A 23,185-nucleotide genomic window follows, 5' to 3' on the forward strand; every position below is an offset into this window, starting at 1 on the left:
AAAAGAAGAATAAGATGAATTCATCTTATTTTTGTCTTTATCTGATAGCTGTTTCAGTCATTAATAATCGGTTAAACAGTTTTTTATGTAATTTCTTTCAAAATAGACAATCTTTAAATCAAAGCATTTTTCAAAAGAGTATTCAATAACTATTTTCAGAAATGCATTTATTAAGATAGTATACATTTGCAAAACAATGCCAGCTCTGAAGTTTTTCCCCACAGGCGTCTCTTAATAATCCAGCTTTTCAAAAAAAAAGAAGACAATTTGCTGTGCTAATTTGTAAAGTAACCATTTGGGGTTAAAAAATAAACGAGTAATGCAATATGTACAGGTAAAAGTAACTGCACAACAGTTGAAGCATTTTGTTTGATGATGGATACAATTAAAATTATTGCGAGAGCTAATAAGCCTCATTATGTACATTGATGCTAAAAGGCCACCTCACTGCTAATTGGTGTGCATTTCGATGCGATCCAGGATGGAAGGTCCCGTGTAGTTGTTGGTTTGGACCGCCTGCAGCCCATCGACGTAATCCTTGGGAAGTCCGTTCTGCTCGGCACCCCAACACACCACCTTCAAGTTCAGACGAAACACAAAAAAATAACCTCCCATTTTGACACAAATGACATTACTGCAATAACACTCACACACATACACACGTTTACATAAACACACACACACACACATACACACGTGTCGACACACATGTTTGTACTGCGGCGATGTAGGGCGAGCGTGGAAGTTGTTCATCTGGTACGTCCTGCACAGCATCTCTCCATGGTTGCTGCTCGCCACGCTCACCTCCAGCGGGGAATAAATGCCCCTGTGGACGCCTTCCTGACTGAAAACACACATGAGGTATGTCATGACATTGTCCATGTGTGTGTCCTGTATGTGCGCGTATGCGTGTTGGGGTCTGACCGATCCAGGGAGTCCAGGTGGTCTTGGCTGATGGTCCAGATGACGCCCCACACCTCCGAGCCGGGACTTTCTCGGATGGTGGCCACGCCGCCGTTCCAGTGGTTCTCCATGTTTTGGGCCCACATGCCAAAATCCAGCTGATAGTCCTACACGCACACACATGGAGGTTTTTCCGTGATAAACTGGATTTCTGGTCATTGTCGGCGTTCTTTTTGTGTCTCATAAATCCAAGTTAATTGCTACATAACTCAGCTGGAACACACATACCGACATTATAGGGCTAATGATATTGATCTTTATACTATTTTGGGGGGGGCTCTGGACAAAAGCGATAGCTTGGCGCCATCTGGTGGTGATCTTTGAAAGCGCCGCGTGGGCAGTCAGACGTGAAAATATATTTGTGTTTCCCATAATACACGTGTAGCGTATTCTCAAATGACCTAGGATGGAATGTACGTTCAAATCCATGTTGTAAAAGGGATTAGTCCACGCGGTCTTCACGGTTCCAGCTAGCCCCTCAAGCCGCACCCATTTTTTTTCAAAAAGAAAGGACGGCCCAATCAAATTCGTCTATTTGCGTGACGTTGTCTTCGTGAGCAACGTCTCTTCAGTTTTTCGACATGTCACTTAAATCGACGTCCAGACGACATTTGAGTGACAAAAAAATAGAAATAACCACAAAAACGGTTACTTTCGGACGTTCTCGGAGAAGAAGGTGGTTACAAATCAGCGCTCACAAAAAAACAACTACAATACACACAAAATCAATTTGAATTACCTTCAGTCGACCGGTGTCGAGGAAAGTCGCCGAGGGGTTCTTCAGGCGGAGTCTCTCCTTCAACATATTGCTCCCGAACGCGAAATACGCGAACGTGCCGGTGCTTTGATTGCCGATTCCTCCAGGTAACATTTCGATATTTGGTGCGTCTATGAATGTCTCCGCGCCGCTACCGCTAGCAAGTACAAAGCTAATGATTAGCCAGCTAGCTACGACTGGTCGTAAGCAGCCAAAACCAGTCTGCCTGGTTACTAACCTCACCCACATCGCATTAACGGATCAAATATTTACAAAGCTTGACAAGAGGACCCTCAGTTCACCCACGAAACCTACCGTTAATAAGGACGTACGCAACGATTTGCTGCGTCCAGTGACGCAAGAGTCTCGTGAAGCCAATAATCGAACTGTAAACTCATCAATAATTGTGTAAGCAAACGTGGGAGAAAACGCATAAAAAACAACAACAACAATTCAACAGTTTGAGCATTCATAACAAAAAATGTGTATTAAACTGTCAACTTTAATGTGAAAAAAACCCAAAACACTGTTACCAGTGTGGAAACGTGGCATCAACAGATAACCAAGACCCTCTCATCAAGGAACATTTTAATGTACAAATTAAAGAAAAAAACGAAACAAAAATCACAGAGGGGAAAAAAGCATCCTGTACAAAAACAGTGAAGAGCAGTTGACGAGAAGTTTTGGCAGTGAGGCGATCATCTCCTGGGACCCCCTCTGCCTCGTCCCCGCCCTCTGCCACGTCCTCTGCCCCTGCCCCGTCCTCGTCCAGCCACTGCACAAACACACACAGATCATTGACGACATTCCTAAATAAACACTTTCAAATTTAACTGTGATGGCCAATGAAAAACGTGTACGATTTTGTCTGGCTGCGTGCATGCTTTTTGGTGGACAGGTAATGGATAACTAGGAGACCATGTACGACAAAGGAACATTTTAAATATGATAATGCAGCAGCTTGTATTAATAGCTAAACTTGGGGTGGGGAAGCTAACTAACTTTTTAATTTAAAAAAAGAAAGTCTTAAATATTGACATTTTGGCAAAGAAAGGCGATTTAAAAAAACAATAAGCAATAAAGTAATAACTTTTTTTTTTATATACTGGAATAGTCCTCAGATTTTAGTGTGAAAATGAATGCTTCCTGTTGTAAATATGGCGACACTGGCGCAGCCCGCGCGCGTCTTACCGGCTTCCCTCTTCTTGGACTTGATCTTGGGCTCGATGTCGACGAGCAGCGTGTCGAGCGGCAGGCTGTCGGGCAAGATGAAGTAGCGGATGTTGTTGCCGCGGATGCTCAGCGACTCCAACTGGGCCGGCTCGCGGTTCTTCAGCGTCATTTTCACCGCCTTCAGGTGCGTGTTCATGCTCACGTCCACACCTGCACGCACGCACACGGGCAGTCAGACACTCGAGTAAAAAAACAACGTACAACATCTCATGAGAAAACAACTCGTATGACTTTATTTGTTAGAATTAGCTCCGCTCTGCCGTCCGTCAGCAATGAATGTCCACGTGGAAACACGAAATTATGCTTCCGGCTCGCGCAAATATGTTTTTTTTTTTTAAATTACTGTACAAAGTATTTTCATGTAGATATCAACTTTAACGGTGAAATCTGACGAGTCGAAATTCAGGTTACATCGCCAGCAACAAATATGGTTAGGTGAAATGTGTGCAAGTAAAAATATTTAAAATTAAACTAATTCTCTTTATTAATATTCCTTAATATTTGCAGCTCGGAAGTGTTTTTCAACCTCAATGTACCATTAACTGAGTAAAGAATCCAATATTCTTAACATACAAAATAAAAGTGACAAAAGTTCTGCTCATGTTTTCAATTTCTTAAACAGGGATGTGATTTTTCCGCTAATTCGCGGAATTCCGCTTTTTTTTATCTCCAAAAATAAAATGTTACAATTTTTTGAGTGGTAAAAAATCCGATTTCGTCTCTCGACAGCAATCCATTTTAGTGTTTCCGTAACTGAAATGAAACTGATCTTGCGATTGGCTGAAGTCTCCGTGTTGACCAATAAACGCGCTTGTTATAAAGGCATAGGAGTATGCCATTGTTCATTTCTCAGACGTTTTTGCCGGGTGTTTAAAGAAAGATGTCCGTGATCGAAAGCAAAGATGCTCCGCGAGTTAAGGAAATTGACAAGATCGTAAAAAACAAGTTTCGATGGGACTGGTTAGAGAAGGATATATCTACAAATGTTGGAAAGAAGACTGTGACGAATTTGTTCAGTGACTTTATTCGGAAGATCGATCGTGCCGGGAAAGCACTTTGCATTTGGTGCCATGATACCATTGACTATGGTGGGAGAGGTTTCAAAGCTCTTGAAAGTCACGCAAAGAGCAAAAAACACGTGAAAGAACTCCAGTCAAGAACAACAAATTATTGCATCGCTGGAAGTTTCGGTGCCCAAACGAAAACTCCAAAACTTTACGGCCTCCAGACCTTATTGACATCACAATCGGAAGCGGTAATAGAGAGACGTGATCCACCCCAACAACCTGTACAAGTTGCTGATAGAGTCGTGAATTTTGAGGTCGGTGGTAAACTTTTCAAATTAATCTAAATCAAATTTTCGAAAATATTATAACGTAATAAAAATGGCCATAAATATTTAACATGGTTAATCATTGACACAAACTCAAATGAATGCTGCATGTTTGCACTTTTCAGGTTTCAATATGTTGACTGTCTTGATGTATGCAGTTACAGAGATGATCTTAGTCAATAATGCATTCGACGAATGCATGATTGTGTTTTTACCAGAGCTTGCTGCATGAGGTATTTTATGTTTTTGTTATGCATTATGTATTAAATTAAGAATGATTGATTAAATGATTTATTTCATGGTAAATATATATGATGATATTCTCAGTGATAGTTTTTAAAAGCAAAGGCAGTCACTCAATGTTTTTGAATGTGACTGATTTTGAGTTGACTAAAACTGCAATTTTATATGGGATAGTTCAATATACATTAAAAATTTATGCTGTTGTTTTGTCTATTTCTTTGTCATCTGAGTGCATTGAAAGTACTTAAAAACACGGAAAACCCATGAGCTCTGGACCTAGCTGAGTGCCCGCGGCCCCCAGACCCCCGGCTAAATTTTCAGATAATTTCACTTTGGTCAAATCACATCCCTGTAATAACAGCTGTATCCAACTAGCTCTTACTAATGTTAGTTTAAGCCGTACATGTAAGCTGTGACAGCTAATGAAGCTGTTTAAAGGGTGGTCCTGATTTGGGGGGTGGGGGGGTATAATTATTCAATATAGTTGTGCAATTACTCAGCTGTATGGCTAGTCTGTCTTTTGAAGACTGAGTGGTTTTTCCTGTACCATAGTGGGTGACTTTACCTGTGATGGTGCCATGGACCTGGGTACCGTTCTTCAACTCGATGGTAACCGTCTCGTGGCTCAGTTTCATCAAAAATCTGGGGGGGATCAAACGTAGAAACAATATTAATTACCCAGCCATCTTTGCTAGCCTGTAGGCTATCTTTAACCAATTCGAAGCAAAACAAAGACACAAACGTCATCTTACGAGAACTTTTGAGAAACGCCGTTTATATAGAATAGAAGGAGTACTATTTCAAAATTCTAATGAGTTTATCTTGAGACTACTGTGGCGCTAAATGCTAAGCTAACTCATATTCGATGGCCAAAACGACAGGAGTGGGAGCGTGCAACCGTAAATATCACAGACACGATCACCTACACAGGAGCACATACGCTAAATTGTGTTGATCAAAGTCGATACATGAATACAAAAATATCTGCGGGCTTTCATGATTTAACTTGACGGTCTCCATTCATTCAGACCGCCGCTTCCCGCCTAGCTAGCTTTAAACAATCCTCTCCCCGACTCCATCCAACGCAATCCGACGTCCAATATTCGTTTCGCACGCCGAACATCACCCAATTGGACACGCTGATGGCTTTTGAAACGTCTTACCTGACTAGTTTCATGGTGTCGCGACAATTCCTACACCAAAGTTGGGGTGCAAAAAAATTACGGCGCTAGATTTGCAAAAAAACAGCAAGCCGTTAATGGTGGACCTTACGTTAAAGTAGCGCATGCGTGACGTCACTCATGGGCGACCAAAAGGGGCTCCCGTGGCCACAGTGCCACTAACAGGCAAGGAGGAACACTGCACTTGCGTGACCGCAGCTTTTTGCATTTTATCTCCTCTAAATCTTATTATTTGGAGGTATCTGTGAGATTATTAACACAATAACTAAACCCCAAAGAGGCTTTTTAGGGTGTGTTAGACAATGTGTTTATATATGACATAAAAAATATTTTGTGAATTAAAAAAAACACCCACACAAACACAATATTCCCACACAGAGTACTCAAGCATCTCCGAACATTTTTTCTTTTCTTTTTAATTGAGCGTAAACTTTGCACTGACACACTTCCATTTTACATTTTTGTTTTTTTAGCCACACATTGAAGAACTACTCTTATGGATGTAAGTGGGAATGTATCAAGTATCATAGACGAGCATGAAATGCCCTTTCCTGATAATCTTGGAGGTTTCACAATATAACCGTCACCACATGCCAAAGAAAATAAATCATTTAGAAATTACCAAGTGAGTGTCACACTTACTAAAATAAAATAGGGGCATGAAATGTTAACCTGTCTTTTTTTTTTTTTTAACAAAACATTCACAAGAGGGCATTGCCGCCATTGTACAGTATGTTGCAGGAAATAACGCAACAATTGCTAGATTTTCACATACTAATCCTAAAATTTCCCAACTGGATTAAAAGGAAATTAAAAGCACCAAATCGTATTTTGATGTCAAAACACATTTTGAGGCTACATGGTTTGTCCCTGGTGTCTAACTTGGGCTCGTGGAGGATTTTTTAGCGGCACATTGCAGTCTGTAAAGTCAAATTCTGATTGGAAGGAGAGAAAAAAAAAAAACAATAGAATAAATAGCTTAAAATAAAAACATGATTGAAACTAATTTTTACAACAACAAAAAAGGCACACAGACAGAAATATGTCAATTAACAACACACACATTTTCTCAGTACAGGAGGAAAAAAGAAAAGCCTTCCCCCCCCCCTTTTTTTCTTTTTTCTTTTTTTTAATGGTACAACCCTTAAAAGCAATGACATTTTTCCAGAATCATGTACTGACATCTGCGTTATTTTTTTGCTACAATCAAGATACTCCACTGATGGCAATAGTGTAGATGAAGATGAATGGCACTTCAGAAATGGACACTTTAAAAAAGGAAGAAGAAATGACTGACCTAATAAATTGTGATACTGTATTACTAATTAGCGTATCTGTTGGCAAACAAAAAGGAAAACTATAATAAAAAGCAGAGTGCGTGGTTTGTCTCCTGCAGGCACAGTGTGCTCGAAGGTCCAGTATCAAAATGAGGCCCTCTTGATTGTACAGTACGCTAACTAACGCTAACACTAGCTGCGAAGGCTACAGCAGGATTGTTTTTTCCCCTCCATAGCTGGAAAAAAAAAGCATTGGCTGTTTGTTTGGATTGAAGCACCAAAATGCCACTGAACAAACACTTTTGAGGCCATGTCCACACAAACACAAATATTCAAGAAAATCAAAGCAAAAAGTTTCTAAAAACTTTTGGAAATTGTTCACATTTAAACAAAAGTTTGACATAGGTGTTATCTCAGTTTTTATGCCTTTTCTGGAAATGGCCAAAAAGATGAAACCTCAGATTACAGGAGTTACCACCTGTTACTTTGGCATACACTGTTTAGTGTTTACATAGATGGAGATTATAAATGATAATTGTGTACAAGTTCACATGTTAAAAACACAGGTTCTATAAAAAAAAACAAAAAAAAAACAAGGGGGGTGTGGGGACCCACAGAGAGTTTTTATGTTTTTATATGTTTAATGTTTCCCATTTTAAAGTTATAATTGGATGTAGATGAAAAAAATTGTTGGTTATTTTTTCCCAGTTTCTCTTGTCTCATTTTTTGTTTTGTTTTGTTTATTATGTTTTTTTTTCTCTTCAGAAATGGCTTTCTTCGGGTTTCTTTTTGGATAATCAGATGATACAATTTACAGCGCCACCTGTTGTTTTGGCATGCACTGTATGTGTGGATGAAGATTATTATACAGTACTGTATTAATTTTTTTTGTACACCTTTGTAAAACAAATAAAACCTTACTTGGTAAAATTGCTTGAATATGGTCAAAAATATTATTTGTTACATTTTTCTACATTAAAATTTTTTTTTTATACATGGGAAAATTGGCTTTTTTTATGGCTTCCACAAAAGCTCAGTTTAATTTTTAATTGGCTATTTTTTATCTTTTTCGGAAATGGCTTTCCTTCAATAAAAAAACAACAACTATGAATTTCGGGTATTTTAATCAAACATTAAAAAAAACAATTTTTTGTGAATGGCTTTTGACTTTGCGATTGGTTAAGGAGTTACAACACCACCTGTCTGCTTTTGCATACAATGTTCACATGGATGGAGATTTCTTGGATGTATAATGTGGGCCTCTGTAAGGCAAGGAATTTGGTAAAACAAAATAAGACACCACAGCGAATAACAAAAACCAAAATGGCTGCCGCCATGTATCACCATAAGAAACCATTATAGTAATTACGGTGGAAATAATTTGCTATAGTAAAAAAAAAAAAAAAAAAAACTACGCTAAATTAATATCACATAAAATACTTTTGGATTAAAAAATATACAAAATAAATACCTGATTATATGTGGACAAGTGATTAATGGAAATAAATTAAAGCACAATGTGCAGCATTTTACGCATTTGTGACCATCTCAGCAGTTTTGCTGTGATTTGTTTTGATTTTTAAACACAAACGTTAAAAACAAGTACAAAAAAAAAAAACTGCCCGTCACGTGACATCTGTCTTCACATCCTCTCGAAACATAATCAGAATTATAATTAGTCAAACCTCGGTTCACGAACTCTGAATACAAATAATCTGGTTCAGCACTAAAACATTATGTTGAACTGTTTTTTAATGATTTTTTTAAATAAAAAAATGAAATGAAAACACTATATGAAGATTGTGCCAAATCAAACCGCATAGCGAAATGATAACACGCACACCACTGCCATCTTTAGCTATTATTTCCTCCTTTGTCCCAACACTAATGTGATTTGACTTCCTAAGAGCACCATCACTTGCTCTTGTCACGTTTTTGGGAGCGAGAATGAGGACCAACAGAAAAAGATGAATATCTTGATGTGAGACACGTGACGCATGGACCGTATAAATGTTTATGTTTGTGAAACAAAGCAAAACGTGAAAATCTTGTTTGTGAACCAAGGTTGGATTGGATAATAATAAGAATCGTCATCATACTACACGCAGTAAACAGCAGCTCTCTTCTTTTACCTCACACCAAGTGGACTTTCTCCTCCCACTCCACCGGGGACTGGTCCTCCTCCAGCTGGAGGACCAGGTCCAAGTCTGTGGGGGCGTCTGCGTGAGACGACGCAGCCGCCACCCCTCCGCCACTTTCTAACACTTCCTCCGCCGCCTCCTCCTCGTCCTCGGTCACTCTGCTGTCCAGCTCCAGCGTGCTGGGCCGGTTGGGGCAGGAGTCGGGTGGGTCCGGCTGGCCCTCCGGGGGCTGCCAGTCGATGGTGGCGGGTGGGGAGGCGAAGGTCTCTGCGGCCGCATCCGTGAGCGTGTCCGGGGACGAGTCGCTCTCGGTGGTGGGCGGCGAGGGGATGAGGGCCAGGCTCTGCGGGTTGTTCTGCGGTGTGATGTTGTGGTTGAACCAGGCCATGATGTTGTCCAGCAGCTGGGCGCTGGCGGCGGGGTCCAAGGCCTCCAGGCTCTGTGGGTCGCTGGGGGTGAAAGGCCCCCCCGGCGGGATGACGGGGGACAGCAGCAGCAGCTCGGGTTCAAGCTCCGGAGACGGGAGGCACAACTGGGCGGGGGGTTGGAGAGCATAGTCGGACGGACTCTCGCGGGCAGTGTGTTCGGGCTCGGCCGGACGTGTGCTTGCGCGGCAGTGACTCTGCGGGTCCGAATCGGGAGGAGCCGGGTCCCCGAGTTTCATAAGGCTGTCCCCCAGCTTCAGCAGCTCGGCGCTGAGCGGGGGAGGCGGAGGAGGGAGGGGCAAGGTGGTGGATGGCAGCGCGGACGGCGCAGAAGAACAACACGAGGAGTCTGTCCTGTGGGGAGGGCGCGGAGGGTCGGGAAGAGACAATGAGCCTCTCGTCGCTCCGAGAGGGACATCGGGGGCGTCGCCTGGGTCCTCGGCCGGACACCCCGGTGGGCCCTGCAGCCTGCGTTCCAGCTCGGGGCCGCCCTCATGGTCTCGCTCTCGCCGAGACTCCTGAAGGGACAGCTGGATGGCCAGCAGGATGTTGGGGTCGTCCTCGTCCAGGGAGCCCAGCGCTCTACGCCGGCCCTCGCCCCTTTCAAGGCCTTCTGGAAGGAAACAAAAACAGCACACTAAAGTCAATGGAAAGTACGGTACACACGAGTCAGTTTTGAGTGGGTGGCGATGTCTCGTGCACTTAGCAGGAATAATGTCGGATTTTCAGAGGTAATGGTAAATTGTAGGATTTAAAGATGTAGTTTTCTGAGAGGAAAAAGGGAGCAATATGAGATAGAATCTATTTTTCTTTTTTAAAGGTGTTATTACAGGATTAAATTAATTTTTGGGAGGAAAAAAAGCCATATTACAACATCTGAATAATTTTGGGGTAAAAATGTTGATATTAAAAGGTTTAAAGTTGTATTGAGAATTATTTTAGTCAATTTCTTTGCATGCATTTTTATAACTCGCATTACTGCCACCTACAGGCCTGCAGTGGAACAGCATAATCCTTTAACCACTCTGGCAGACAAGACGAGGATTTTGTGTGTGCGTGTGCGCATGCAGCAAATGTTGGACCTGTGCTGTCGCTCCTCCTGCTGCTCTCTGGCGTGTTGCTGCTGCTTCGGAGATTGTGCAGATTCAGCATGTCTCCCCTGCGCCGCGCTCGGTGCCGCCGGCGGTACTGAATGTCAGCAAAATCCTGTTGAGCACCAAACCAGTCCTAAGTCCATTTTATACACAATGAAAACCACCACATAATTTACATCCACCTCCCCACGCAAAAAAAACCCTAAGAATTCAACCTGCGATGTTCGGTCTCTTTGGTCTCCTGCTCCCAGCACAGAGTGCCGACTCCCCATCTAAGACACACATGAACGTGAGAGCATGATTACACACAACCATTCGCCCTCATATTTATACTTATGTACAATTTCAAATCTTCAATGAACATGACACGCATGTCTTTGCAATGTGCAGGAAGCCGGGGGTAACTGGACAAAAACCTGAGCTGGTAGCTGTTTTTTTCAAACCCGGAACCCTCCAGTGCAAGTCATCAGGGTCAACCACAAACCAACAGAGTTCTAAAACGATTAAAACTTTCGATTTACCTCAGGAGAGGCAAAGCCCAAATACTCCCAATCCCACGATCCTCCAGGGTAGCTGAAGCAAACAAACACAAATTGCAGTGGTTGTTACTGATCTGTTTTGTTTTAGTTTTTTCCCCCCCAAACATTCTTTACCTCCTGCGCGGGAGCTCTGGCGAGTCGTTGGGCGCCACGCCGCGGGCCACCGACGCCAAGAACTCCTGCCGCTTCTGCTGGACCAGGCGGGCGGCGCTGACGATCTTGTGGCACGGCGTCCTCAGGTAGGAGCGGTTCACCTTCTGCGCCAGGTCCTCCACCACCATCTCCAAGTCCGTCTGGCCGGGAGAGATGCACGACGTTGGCAAACTTACAGCTTGTGAATTTGTCCGGAGAACATCACGAATACCAAATGCCGAAGATGCCGCTAAAAGAGTACTATAGAAAAGTATCTTGCAAGTGCTTTGCGATCAAAGTTGGTTTATCTTTACAGTTCACTATGAATGTAGGCAATTGCAACAATTTGAGGTGTCCACAATGTACCACCTGCATGAGCTCAAAAATCTCCTTCTGCGTGCTGCCCTGCTGCAGGAAGAAGCCGTAAGGGTACGAGCACTTCAGCACGCGCCGTGTCTTCAGCAGCTCGCTCACACCGTCCTCGATGAAGCGGGTGTCGGGCGGGGCACCCTCACCTGGCGCGGACACACAAATCAGAGAGCCTTAATAATTGCGCTTGTGCCGGATGCAGAAAAGCAGCCCCGGAATAACAGAAATCAACATTTCGGACACATTTTGTGACAGAATCTCAGTGTGTTCTGAGTTTTCTTTGACCTCGGAACAGATTCAAGACATCCAGTGTCTGGTGGAGCAAGGCAGCCCCAGAACATAACAGACTTTTTAAGAGTGGGCACTTAATCTTGTTGGGCAAACAACTTTTTGTTTCAGGTGAAAGCAACTCACGGCTAAAGAAGGCTCTGCTCAGCTGCTCCATCTTCTCCTTGGCCGTCTTCAGCAGTTTCTGCTCCAGCTAACAAACACAACAACAAGAATCATTCAAAAGTGGACAACAACACTGACAGGAAGTGACTTTGCAAGACATTTTGTGGTAAAATGTCAAAGATATAGAAGGTAGGCTACGCCCCCCCCCCCCCCAATTGTGTGTTGGGTCACCTTGTAACTGTGCTCATGGTTCTTGAATCGGGTGTAGTAGTGCATGAAGCGGTCCAGCTCCTGGAAGCTTTTGTGCTTCTTCTCAGCCTATGAAACAACATTTTGGACAACGTCATAATATTGATAGAATTAAGTTTTTATCTTACTACTCAAGCCTTCCTGCATGTCATACTTGATCATTAAAAAGCCATTGAGATTTTTTTTTTTTTAATGAAGGGCATTTATTAGATTAATATTGAAATTCTTCACAAGAAAAAAAGTATGTTATATTTTTGAGAAAAGTTCCGACATTACAATATTTATGTACCGTAGTATTTCTTGTGAGAAAAAAGGTAGATTTTTTTATATATCTAATATACCAGTCTTGAAGTCATAGAAATTAGATGCCTTTTTTTTTTTTTTTTAGCAAAAAGTCACAATAGTACAAGATTAAAGTCATTTTATATTCCAAAGAAAAAGTCAAAAAATATTCCAAAAACAGTATTTTCAGAGAGAGAGCAAAGTTGTAATATTACAAAAAAATGTAGGGTAATTGTTGCTCAGGAAAAAAAGTTGTACTATTTGTTTTTGACCTAATTTTGTTAACAAAAAGAATACTACGAGATTGAAGATGTGCCAAGGAAAAAAGTTCAAATTTTACAAGGAATATTTTTTCAAGACATTGATAAAAAGTCCGATTCCGTGAATAAATAAATAAAGTAATTAACGACTAAAGTCTTTTCTGAGTGAGCGAGTATTTGCACCTCAACAGTCATCTCTTTGGACTGCTCCTCCAGCTGCTGGATGACTTCGTAGCGTGTGCAGCGGTAGTATCCTCCCGTTGATGAGCTGTGCTTCTTCCACTCCTCAAGGCAGATCCAGCAGAAGTCGTACTTGCACTGAAAAAGCATCATTGCAGATAAAAACATTTTTTTAATAAAGTGTGCGCACCGCGCAGGCTGCGTTTCTTCACACAATCCCACCTTGGCACACTGCATGTGGTTGCAGCCCTCGTTCTTCTGAATGGGGGACTTGCAGTTGGCACATGGCTTAGAGTTGGTCAGCAGCCAGAGGCAGTTTGCGGCGTCCTCGTAAGCCTCGCTCACACCTGCCACTGCGAAACAAGCGCACGCGTTTGAACCTCCTCAAAATCTGCACACTACATGCCACCGATCTGCGGCAAGACTTACGCTCCTCAGGTTTCATCTCGGTGACTTTCTGAAGCCAATTCCTCCACATGTGGCAGTCGCACGGCTCGTGGGCCTCGCCGAGGCACTCCCTGGGGGAACACGCGCAACAACCACAAGCCCAAAAATCGTCAGCAAAAATGCAAAAAGACAAGTGTGAAGGCTTAGGCAACGTGGTTGAAATGTGAGTTTACCAGCAGAAGAGGTGGCCCTTGCCGCAGTCGACAGCCGGCGAGGGCAGCAGCGGGAAGCCGTGCGGGTCGCTCTCGCCCGGGCCGGGCCGGGCGAGCCGCACTGCCCGCTCACAGCGTGCCGCCGGACACCAGCGGATGGCTGGATTGTTCTCCACAAAGGCCTGCAGTCCAGGAAGACAAAAGGATAAAAAATATGTCGGAAAGGAAATACAGAATGCCTTTTCACTATAACGTAGCTTCGTTTTTTTGTGGAATTCATAAAACAATCTGTTGGACATATTACTCAATCGTTTTTAATGATTTTTACAGGTTTACGTAAAGCACACATTGATTAAAATGCAAATAAAAGGTCAACCTACATAAAATATAAAGGTAAAAATAAAATAATGAATATTTAAGCAGTCTCGAGGGATGATCATTGTCTTGGGCTCTGATTATAGCTGCTGTTAACGTCATATTCTCAAACAAAAACGTTTTTGTTTGGTTTTAAGGAATTAGATTAATTATTATTAAAAAAAAATATTTCCTATATATACTATTATTATTTATTTATTTTCCTATATATACTAAAGTACTGTGTAGCTATTCAAATTACGCACAACGTTGCAGTGGCTGACAATAATAGTAAATGTAATTTTAACACTAAAAACTTTTTTAGGTGGTACTTAGTGTAAAAAAAAAAACCTACTGCTGTAAAGCATTTTCTAAACAATTTATGCTTAAAATTTTGTTTTTGTTAATTTGTTTCAATAAGTATATAACCATCAAATGAATTGTTTAACAGGCTGAATGTACATTGTAAAAAATGTTGCTATATTGGCAGATTTTCACTCGGTGTGTCTGGACTCTGAACATGAAATGTGTTAACCACTGCAAATAACGCCTTGGAATTAGCATGTTAGCCGTTAGCGGTGGCACCTTGATGTCAAACTGCAGGTAGCGCTGGTCCATCTCGCGGGAGACCACGCTCTCGATGACGTGCACGGGCACCAGCTGGTAGCACTCGTAGGCGGGGCAGAAGATGTTGTGCGCCTCGCCCTCCTGGATCTTCACGTTCAGGAACCTGAAGCAAAATGGTGGGGGGATGTTCAACACGCCGACATTTGCTTTCCAGATGCCACGGTCGAGTTGAAACGTACCCTTCCCAGCAAGCCCGGCAGAACTCGTGGCCACAGGACATGTCCACGGGGTCCTCAAAGATGGAGATGGAGCACAGGCAGATGCCACACTGTGCACACATGGAACAGTTTTCACCTTGGAATATTTCTTTAAATTCTGTTTTTGTTTTTTAATGCAAGTTTGTTAGTTTTGTAATTTTTTAAAGCCATACAGTAATGCAAAAATAAATACAATTAAAATATAAAATAAACCCCAAAATGGATGTATTAAACTGACATAGAAGAAAATAAAATACACACAATAGTTCGTTTTTGTTCATTTTCGTTATTGATAAAAGCATGGGGTCTCACCGTGGCCAGGCCTTCGTCAGCGGGTGTGAGGCAGCTGTCCGTGGGGGAGGTGAATGTGAGCGTGACGGGCGAGCGCGGTGTCCGGGGGGTGCGCGGCGAGGGCAGCGTGTCCCATGCGTTGTACCCGCTGGGCGGCGGTGTGGGCATGGTGACGCCCGAGCGCTGGCAGCAGCCCTCGGCATCCGACATCCACGCCTCCAGCAGTTTCTCCCTGTCCCAGTCTGAGGACGGGAAACCGTTTGCGTGTGGTCAAAGAGTTACTAGAGGAGAGGTGCAGATTGTGGAGTGTACCATGCGCTCTCAGCAAGGCCTCGGCAGTGAAAAGGGGCGCTTGTAACATGTCGGCCGTCTCCACGATCAGCATGTCCTTCAGCCGGCGAAGGTCTTGCAGCTTCAGGCCCTCGTAAGGCTGCAAGATCAATTAATAACAGTAGCACATGTTCAAAAGAAATGAAAAGTGTGCTCCTAACCACTCGCTCTTCAAAAGTCCTAACTAATAGATAATAAACTGTATTACAATAAAATTACAGAAAATATATAAACTTAACCTGTATGGTAAAATAAAAACACCGAACCTAAACACAGTACAAGAAAATATTTTTCTAAAGAAATTATGCAACTAAAATAAAATAAAAATTTTTTATATAAAAAATAAAATTAATAAATTTGTGTAATATTTGATATATTTGATTATACTTTTAAAAATACAGAAATACATTGCAAACTTCATAAAAACAAAATTCTTTACATCAAGATTGGAAAATAAAAAATAAAATATACAATATTAAAAATAAACAATTAGTTTTAATGAAACAAGTAATCTAAAAATAAACAAATCTAGAACCACTAAATTACTCTAAAAACTGAATAGAAAAATAATTAAAAAGCAAAAATAAGAATACAATAAAATTAAATTAAAAAATGTAAAATACAAACGTAAATATAGTTTAAAAAAAACTATAAATAAATTGAAAATAGGACACTTAATTTTTTTTACTACTTTGTTTATTTTAGTCTTAGTCTTACACCCTTGCTACAAATTGCACTTTGAAAATATTTGTACTTAATATTGCATTGCAAAACTGGTATTAAATGATCAAAATAACAAAGTTTGTAAACACCAAAGACACTAGAAATGAAGGGAAATGTCTTAGTTAGAATTTTCTTCCACTCACTCTTGTCATTTAACCAACAAAATGGCCAGTCAGATACAGCACCTGTGATGTCTTCGATTGCTCACCTCTTTGTACTGTAGCAGTTTGACTTCGCCACGCGCGTCCTGCGGCCGCGCTCCAGACCCCGGGGAGGAGGAGAAAACCATCTGCGACTCGAGGCTGAGGGCCAGCTCGGTGTGGTGGTGGCGCTCGGCGTGGTCGCACGGCGTTAGCTTGTCATCGTCCTCGATAAACAGGTCCGCCTCGCTCCGGATGAGCAGCTGGACGACGCGGCCGAAGTTAACATTAAGTCGCTTTGCGCTACGTTAATCGCCAGGCAACTTGGCGAAGGAAATCACCTCCACGCAGCTCTTCATGCCTGACGCGGCGGCGTAGTGCAGACAGGTGCTTCGGCGGTTGTCTGTCGCGTTGACGTTGGCCTTCTCGTACTGGCCTCCCTCCAGCCGAGCCCCCGTCCAGCTCAGGATCATCTGGCAAACCCCCCGGGGGGGGGGAAAAAAACCACTGAAATCCCCCCTTCCGTGCGTGCTTATTTTTATTTTTGTCGGCAGTACCTGCAGGCAGTCGGCCCGCCGCTGCTCGTCCCGCTGAGGCCGGGCGAGGCGTGGCGACAGCGCCCCCTCGGGCAGCAGCAGGATGAGCGGGCCCTGGCACAGCACGTGGAGGCACGTCTCGTTGCGCACGTTGCGCTTGTTGGGGTTGCCCTCCTTGCTGAACAAGAAGGACCTGCGCAGGGAAAAAAGGAAATGGCAACATGAATGGAGATTGATGGCACGTAGAGGGAGGAGACGACCAGGACTGTTTCTGCTTTGCATTTCCGGGATAATTGAAATGTGGCCTGACACGCTCACAATTATATCATTTTCTATTTGACAATTACAGTCAAGATTTTCCACAAGAAAACAGATCTACAAGATGAAATAAATGCCACGCCTGGAATTGACGGTGCCTTTTTCTACAGTATTTTCACCGAGGGAAAAAAAGGTGGCTGTTACTATGATGTGTGCCATGCTAAGCACCCTCTGTAGTTGATTAAATATCTGAGGAAATACTAATAATAAGTAGTCACATTTTTCTAGTCAATTTAAAAAGTATTTTGCATTTGAAAAATGTGGAACAAAACTATCTTTTTAAAACAACACAAAATAAATGTTCCTATTTTCTAGTTACATTTAAAAACATTATATATATTTCGACAACATTCTTGTTCTGGCTTACCTGGAACCCTAAATAGGATAAAAGGTACAGAAAATTGAACTATTTTTTTGGTGGGGGTTTTAATATATAAAATAATTCCCCAAAAAATACACAATTATAAATAAATAAAAATTTGGGGGAAAAAAGTCTAACATTATTCATTTTTATTTTAAAATTGTATTGTATCTAATGTTTTTTTTTTTTATGGGATACAAGTCATTTTAAAATGTATTTCTTCATTAAAAAAAATAAAAGCTATTGGTAAATGTGGGGCAAAGCTAATTGCAATTTTGTAAATCAAATCCAAAAATGTTGTATTTTTAGAGCTTTTTAAAACTGAGATAAATATCAAATTTTGTGGGGGAAATGTGGCACAAGTCAAATTTGGACTAAAACATCCAAGAAAAAAATCGGATGCTTTATTTGTGGTACTTTTTTTTTTAAACATTGTTTCTGAAATCAAAATAAAACACATTTTCTGTTGGGTAAAAATTGTTTACTTTAAAAATTCAAAAGCTATTTTGCATTACAATTAGAGTACATTTTTAAATGCTGAAAATTAAAAATCACCTTGTATGGGAAAATGTGGTAAAAGTCAGTTTCTGGAAATTCTATTTTATTAAGTCAACTAGTTATCTTTGAGAACGAGGAAAAGGAAAAGTGCACGAATAGACACGCTCCTTTCATGAACTGCTAATTGTCATTCAGTCAAATACGAGCGTCCTGCAGAACTGGTATTACCCACCAGCCGAGCGTGGTCCAAAAAACAACAAAGCGAGAAAAGTGCCTTTCACCTGAGCAGCCGCGTCATGGCGTGGCGGCACGCGTAGTGCAGCGGCGTGTTGTGCTGGTACTGCTCTCCGTACGAGGCGTTGGGGTCCAGGCCATCCCTGAACTGTGGGTTGCCCTCATACAGCTGCCAGGTCAGCGCCTCGTCGCCGCCCACCAGCGCCTTCCGGAACTTGGTGGCTGCGTTGCCCATGGCGGCGGCGGCCCCCCGACGGGATGTGTGGCAAACTCCTTCCTCCTTCTTCCTCCTCCTCCTCCTCCTCCTCCCCTGCTCAGGAACAGCTCACAACTCACAGCAACATGGCTTAGCGGTCCAGCCCTGCCCTGAGAAAGAGAAAGCGATTGGACGATAAGGAAAATGGAAAGACGGATGCGAGAGAAGCCGGCGAAGGAAGGAATGAAGTGAAAAAAGAAGATGGAGGCAGCAGACAAACACATCAATCTATCAGCTGTGCATGTTATATTACCGAAAAGACTGAGTGGGGTGTGGTGGGGTGGGTAAGTGGCAGGAGAAAAAGAAAATAAAAGACAAGAGAGATAATTATAAAGAGGGACAGGCAAGAGAGGGGGGAGGTTAATCATACACAAGCCATTGATTCCCCTCCAGGCACTGATGAAAAGCACCGCACGCTCGATACCACCGCTGGATTTGCATCGAGTGGGCTGTCTACGTGCACACACACATGTGTGTGTGCTGTTGGCAGTTGTATTCTTCAAGACGCAATGGAGCAGATCACAAGTTGACTGCCTGCAACAGGTGTTTCCAACACATTTTTGTCATAGAAAAATGCGATGAAATTTGGAGGGGGAAAAAAAGGGAAAAAAATATTTTTAGAATTCTTAAGATTTTGCGAAAATTTTGATTTCTCAAGTCAATTAAGAATTTTATATATTTGTATGTTTAAAATATGAAGGACAAATCAATTTTTACATTAAATTAAATGTGTGACACATTGAACACATTTTAGATTGTAAATTAACATTAGGACCCAGGCAATATGTATTTTTTTTAAGCAGATAATTCCAATATTTGGCAGAATAAAAGTCAGATAAACGATTGACAGGCCAGTTTATTACAAAATTAATATAACGTTTTTGGTCCCTTTACGCTTAACAACAATAAATTACAGGCAGAAAATTTGACTGCTTTACATTATTCCGTCATTTATTATTAAGTTTACAATAGAGAAAAAGCATCAAAAACTGACCATTTTTTGGAGTATCATTATCTATTTCATATGTTGTAATATGTTATTGTGGAAAAGCACTAAAATCCCCCATTTAAATCAGCTAATTAAATTGATATTCGAATTAACACAAAAAATAAAGAAATATATGGAAAGTATTTTTTTTTAATATATATATATATATTTTTTTAAATGTTAATTTAATTTTTCAACAAGTCCACCATTTTTGGGAGAAGCAGTTGCTGTGAGCTAATAACAGCTCAGCGAGGAGATGCAAAAAAAAAACAAAAAACATTTTGACTTCTTGTCACATGCATGGAGCATAATCACCATCTTTAAACACTGCGTTGCGCTTCATTTCCTGCTTGCCTGCCCACCTCTCCTCCACTGAGTGTGCGTGTGTGTGCATGGTATCATTACAGCGTGCGGTCTACGGCCATCTGTCTGGCCTCTCACAAAGAGCCTCTTTTTTATTTTATTTAGGCCATCTTGAATAAAGCGGCGGCCTACATGTACCCCTCTTTTCTTCTTGAGGCCTCCCCCTTCCTCTAAATTTCATGAAGCGCCAGACGGGTCACATGCGCAACTTTCCCAACATGCTTGGAAATTGTCTTTTTTTAGTGTGGGTACAGTGAATAGGCCAGCCTGTCTGCTTTACTTCCAGTCCACTTCACTCTTCTGTATGTGCGCACTAAACAAGGGCAGGAAGTCTGGACATGCTGTAAGTAGCGTTGGAATTCCCAATGCGGCGCTATTTAGACGGGCGGGCACGCTATTAACCCGGCAAAAAAAGTGTTAAACCTGACCCGCTAACCTTAATCTGGCTAGGTGCCGCCAGACTCCCACAGGTGGGGGGGTTGTCTTCGAATAAACCACACTTGGGAAAGACATCAATGAGTCACGGCGCTGTTTTGAATGGCAAATATTTGCTTAACAAGGGTTTTTTTTTTTTTATGTTTTTACTAACAACTGCACCCACTGAAAGATTTGCTGCTGTGGACCTTTATAATCATTATTATGAGAGAGAAATGCCAACATGTGGCACCTCACACTATGTTTACCCGGGCGAGTATGTATGGTATAAACAAAGTATGTTTTGCAGTAGGCTGTAGAAAGAGTGTGTTGTGATGCAGTTCATGGAATGAATGACAAATGGCACATAAAACCGCAAAACATTCACCTCGCCTCGATGCTGAAATTATCCAATTTTGCTTAAATGGTTTTAACTTTATTTACTAAGCCATTTGTGAATACAATTAAATGAGATCAGAATACAATTTTAGTGGCATCTGTTTGTTAGTGATATATATATATTTTTTTTACTTAAAATTGAAATATGTCAATAAAAGTAGGGAAACTTCATCTAAGATTTTCTTAATGACAGTTCCGAACATCAGGATTTTTCAAGATATTTCCGCAATGCAAATGCTTCCTTTCCATGGTGAAAACTAACTGTATTACCTTTGCCTGTGACTCGCATACAAACCAGAGACTACTATGACAATGTGCCTGGTTAGTATTTACTACTAGAAAATGACATTTCATCACATTTTCAAATCAAATTACAACGATCCAAAGTCCAATGCTTTTCAATGGACAGAGGGTCATTTCACCGAGGAAGGCTGCCATTTTGACTTGTGACGTTAAGTTCGGAATTGTCAATTAAGACATAAATACGTCACAGTACAGTTTCGATTGACATTCGTTGCTCATTTTAATTTTTAATTATTGGTTCTAATGGCAAATGCACCTTATAAAACACTCCTGATGTAGTGCACTCACACGAACCACAACAACACCTCAATCAATTCAATTTACGCCTAAGTGTTCCGTTAATGAACAATAGGTTTTGCAAAACGACCACATGACTTAACACTTTAATGCATCATAAACGGCGAACGACTAGTTTGTATGATGTGTTGGCAAAAAAGTTAATTTAGCAGAAGTGTTAGCAACACCTGCTTCGCAACATATGCTAAGAATTGGGTTACCCGTGGTGGTGGTAAAATGGGGCACACAAGCCCGACAATGAACCGTCTCTGTCGGGGCGTTTGCCTTCACGCGGCCCCGCCGCTTTGTTCAACAGGACGGCCGGCAGTGTGAGCTCCCAAGCCCGCGAGGTAACCCGGAAAAGGGACGCTACCTGCTGGTTAGCTTCCCGATGCTAACGCGGTGTGCTAGGCTAGCCCCTCGACGTGAAATCACTGCCGCGTTCAACTCACCCTTGCCGCTGTTTTCACTCGCTCCGCGGGGATAATGGAAGCTTTCGCTGGGCCATAACTCGCCGTCATTCGCCGGAGGACATTCTCCTCCGCTCGAACATCCTCTCGAGAACAGCCACTGGGAGCCAGCCGGCAGGCAGGCAGGGCGGGGCGGTGTTTGGGGGAGCGACGACGGTGAGGCGGCTGCCGAAAGAGGGGCGAGACTGGCGGTTGACGGGATTGATGATACTTGCTGGCGGTGGTCCGCTTCACTGTTGTTGTTACTGACATGGAGGAGAGCGAGGGCGCATGCGCGGGTGCCGTCACCAGATTGGTCCATTCACTTCTTCTCCGCACATTGGCGTCTTGACGTGCGAGTTTAAATCGTTCCGTGGCTGCGCTCGTAACTCAAAACAATAAATAAACCCGTCAACTGGCGGTAGGGCACCCGCGGATTCAGCTATTCGCAGGTTTATTCACGTTTTTGTGAATTATTTGCTCTACAGTGTTCCAAGAAGATGAGAAGCACAACAGCAATACAATACATTTTAGCACAACCTGTTTTCACATTTACGAAAACGGTTTTTAATGTTATTAGCATATGTATTTATTTCACGATCAAACCAGAACTTTGTACGTGCCGCTTCAGCACAATAGGGGGCAGTATAACACAGCTGCTTCCCCTTGCATACTGTAAATGAGTGTATTTCGGGAAGCACGCTAATTTTTGTGAGGCTAGTGCACCACATTTTGTGTGTTGTATTTTAAAAGAGCCACCATTCTGATATATCAGTTTATTGATATGCATCCAAGACACCTAGAGAGCTCCCGTATCTCTTCTTCCTTGCAGAAGATAAGTCTTAAAAACATTCCCCAGTTTTGCACGAATTCTCACATATGAGAGAAGCCTTTTTTACGGCTGTTCAGCGTGTTAGTGAACGCATCGCATCGAGTGTAAGACGTTTTGGCATCCTGTGACGTCACGGCTGCTTTTTTTTTTTTTTTTTTATAAATGATATTGGTGCTTTTCGTTACTGGAAGTCCAGAATAAGGCAGCTTTTCAAATGAATTTATTCGAGGAATGAAGGAAAGATAATAGAAAGGGATGTAGGAAGTAAGGGAGGAAAGATAAAAGAAAGGAAGATATGAAAAGGAGGAAGGAAAAGGATGCATGAAAGGAAGGAAGGAAGCGTCACCCACATTTTGCGTTGATACCCCTAAAACTTAAGAGTTCATCTCTGAAACTTATATTTTTTAACTGATGCAATGTTGTGTAAAGTTTTGGGCAATGTTTAAATGTTAAAGGAAGACGTTTCCAGCAGTTACCCGATTAAACTAATACATTTGCTGACAATAATCATGTGTAAATGTATAAATGAGAAAAAAAAATGCACCGTCTATTTCTGGCCCACCCTGCATGCAATATGTTCTACATTGTTGTTGTTTTATGCATTCCCAAACTACTTCCTATTTGGGAATTTTCCATCATTAATCTC

General features: G+C 42.0%; 3 protein-coding genes across 4 annotated transcripts; all 3 read right to left on the minus strand.

Moving 5' to 3' along the window:
- Positions 1 to 150: 150 nt before the first annotated feature.
- LOC147157724 (gamma-glutamylcyclotransferase-like) lies at positions 151 to 2,081 on the minus strand. The gene is made up of 4 exons (XM_086062542.1): positions 1,703 to 2,081; positions 925 to 1,070; positions 709 to 844; positions 151 to 576 (listed from the first exon to the last, which is right to left on the minus strand). Exons 1-4 carry the CDS (start codon positions 1,967 to 1,969, stop codon positions 451 to 453), a joined length of 675 nt encoding a protein of 224 aa, XP_085918668.1. The 5' UTR covers positions 1,970 to 2,081; the 3' UTR covers positions 151 to 450.
- A 212-nt stretch (positions 2,082 to 2,293) lies between these two features.
- On the minus strand, positions 2,294 to 5,844 carry snrpd1 (small nuclear ribonucleoprotein D1 polypeptide). The gene is made up of 4 exons (XM_086062543.1): positions 5,693 to 5,844; positions 5,095 to 5,171; positions 2,912 to 3,103; positions 2,294 to 2,495 (listed from the first exon to the last, which is right to left on the minus strand). Exons 1-4 carry the CDS (start codon positions 5,704 to 5,706, stop codon positions 2,419 to 2,421), a joined length of 360 nt encoding a protein of 119 aa, XP_085918669.1. The 5' UTR covers positions 5,707 to 5,844; the 3' UTR covers positions 2,294 to 2,418.
- Positions 5,845 to 6,102: 258 nt separating this feature from the next.
- Positions 6,103 to 21,968, minus strand: LOC147157726 (ankyrin repeat and IBR domain-containing protein 1-like). Of its 2 annotated transcripts, none has more exons than XM_086062541.1 (21): positions 21,711 to 21,968; positions 18,307 to 18,625; positions 16,870 to 17,041; positions 16,654 to 16,785; positions 16,381 to 16,575; positions 15,432 to 15,549; positions 15,141 to 15,361; positions 14,811 to 14,899; positions 14,590 to 14,734; positions 13,672 to 13,832; positions 13,481 to 13,569; positions 13,274 to 13,404; positions 13,055 to 13,189; positions 12,312 to 12,398; positions 12,102 to 12,168; positions 11,688 to 11,833; positions 11,301 to 11,479; positions 11,169 to 11,220; positions 10,863 to 10,919; positions 10,636 to 10,759; positions 6,103 to 10,163 (listed from the first exon to the last, which is right to left on the minus strand). In XM_086062541.1, the coding sequence occupies exons 2-21, from the start codon at positions 18,492 to 18,494 to the stop codon at positions 9,121 to 9,123; spliced, it is 3,531 nt and encodes a 1,176-aa protein (XP_085918667.1). In that variant the 5' UTR covers positions 18,495 to 18,625; positions 21,711 to 21,968; the 3' UTR covers positions 6,103 to 9,120. The 2 variants fall into 2 exon arrangements, with proteins under 2 accessions (XP_085918667.1, XP_085918666.1); XM_086062540.1 differs by having other exon boundaries at positions 6,103 to 10,166.
- Between the last annotated feature and the right edge of the window lie 1,217 nt (positions 21,969 to 23,185).

The sequence above is a fragment of the Leptonotus elevatus genome, chromosome 19, assembly GCF_054856555.1.
Source record: "Leptonotus elevatus isolate MCC_2025b chromosome 19, RoL_Lele_1.0, whole genome shotgun sequence".
Lineage (NCBI taxonomy): Eukaryota > Metazoa > Chordata > Actinopteri > Syngnathiformes > Syngnathidae > Leptonotus > Leptonotus elevatus.

What these genes read in the sequence shown, in the direction of transcription:
- LOC147157726 (XM_086062540.1), bottom strand. Translation starts at nt 18,494, where the DNA reads ATGGGCAACGCAGCCACCAAGTTCCGGAAGGCGCTGGTGGGCGGCGAC. An exon ending in GGCGGGCCGACTGCCTGCAG is followed by an intron (nt 16,786 to 16,869) that starts GTACTGCCGACA and finishes GGGGTTTGCCAG; the next exon opens with ATGATCCTGAGCTGGACGGG. An exon ending in ACCACATGCAGTGTGCCAAG is followed by an intron (nt 13,190 to 13,273) that starts GTGGGATTGTGT and finishes ATGCTTTTTCAG; the next exon opens with TGCAAGTACGACTTCTGCTG.
- snrpd1 (XM_086062543.1), bottom strand. An exon ending in GGTCCATGGCACCATCACAG is followed by an intron (nt 3,104 to 5,094) that starts GTAAAGTCACCC and finishes GCGTGCGTGCAG; the next exon opens with GTGTGGACGTGAGCATGAAC. An exon ending in GTCCAAGAAGAGGGAAGCCG is followed by an intron (nt 2,496 to 2,911) that starts GTAAGACGCGCG and finishes GTGTTTGTGCAG; the next exon opens with TGGCTGGACGAGGACGGGGC.
- LOC147157724 (XM_086062542.1), bottom strand. Translation starts at nt 1,969, where the DNA reads ATGTGGGTGAGGTTAGTAACCAGGCAGACTGGTTTTGGCTGCTTACGA. An exon ending in TCGACACCGGTCGACTGAAG is followed by an intron (nt 1,071 to 1,702) that starts GTAATTCAAATT and finishes GTGTGCGTGTAG; the next exon opens with GACTATCAGCTGGATTTTGG. An exon ending in CATCGCCGCAGTACAAACAT is followed by an intron (nt 577 to 708) that starts GTGTGTCGACAC and finishes CTGAACTTGAAG; the next exon opens with GTGGTGTGTTGGGGTGCCGA.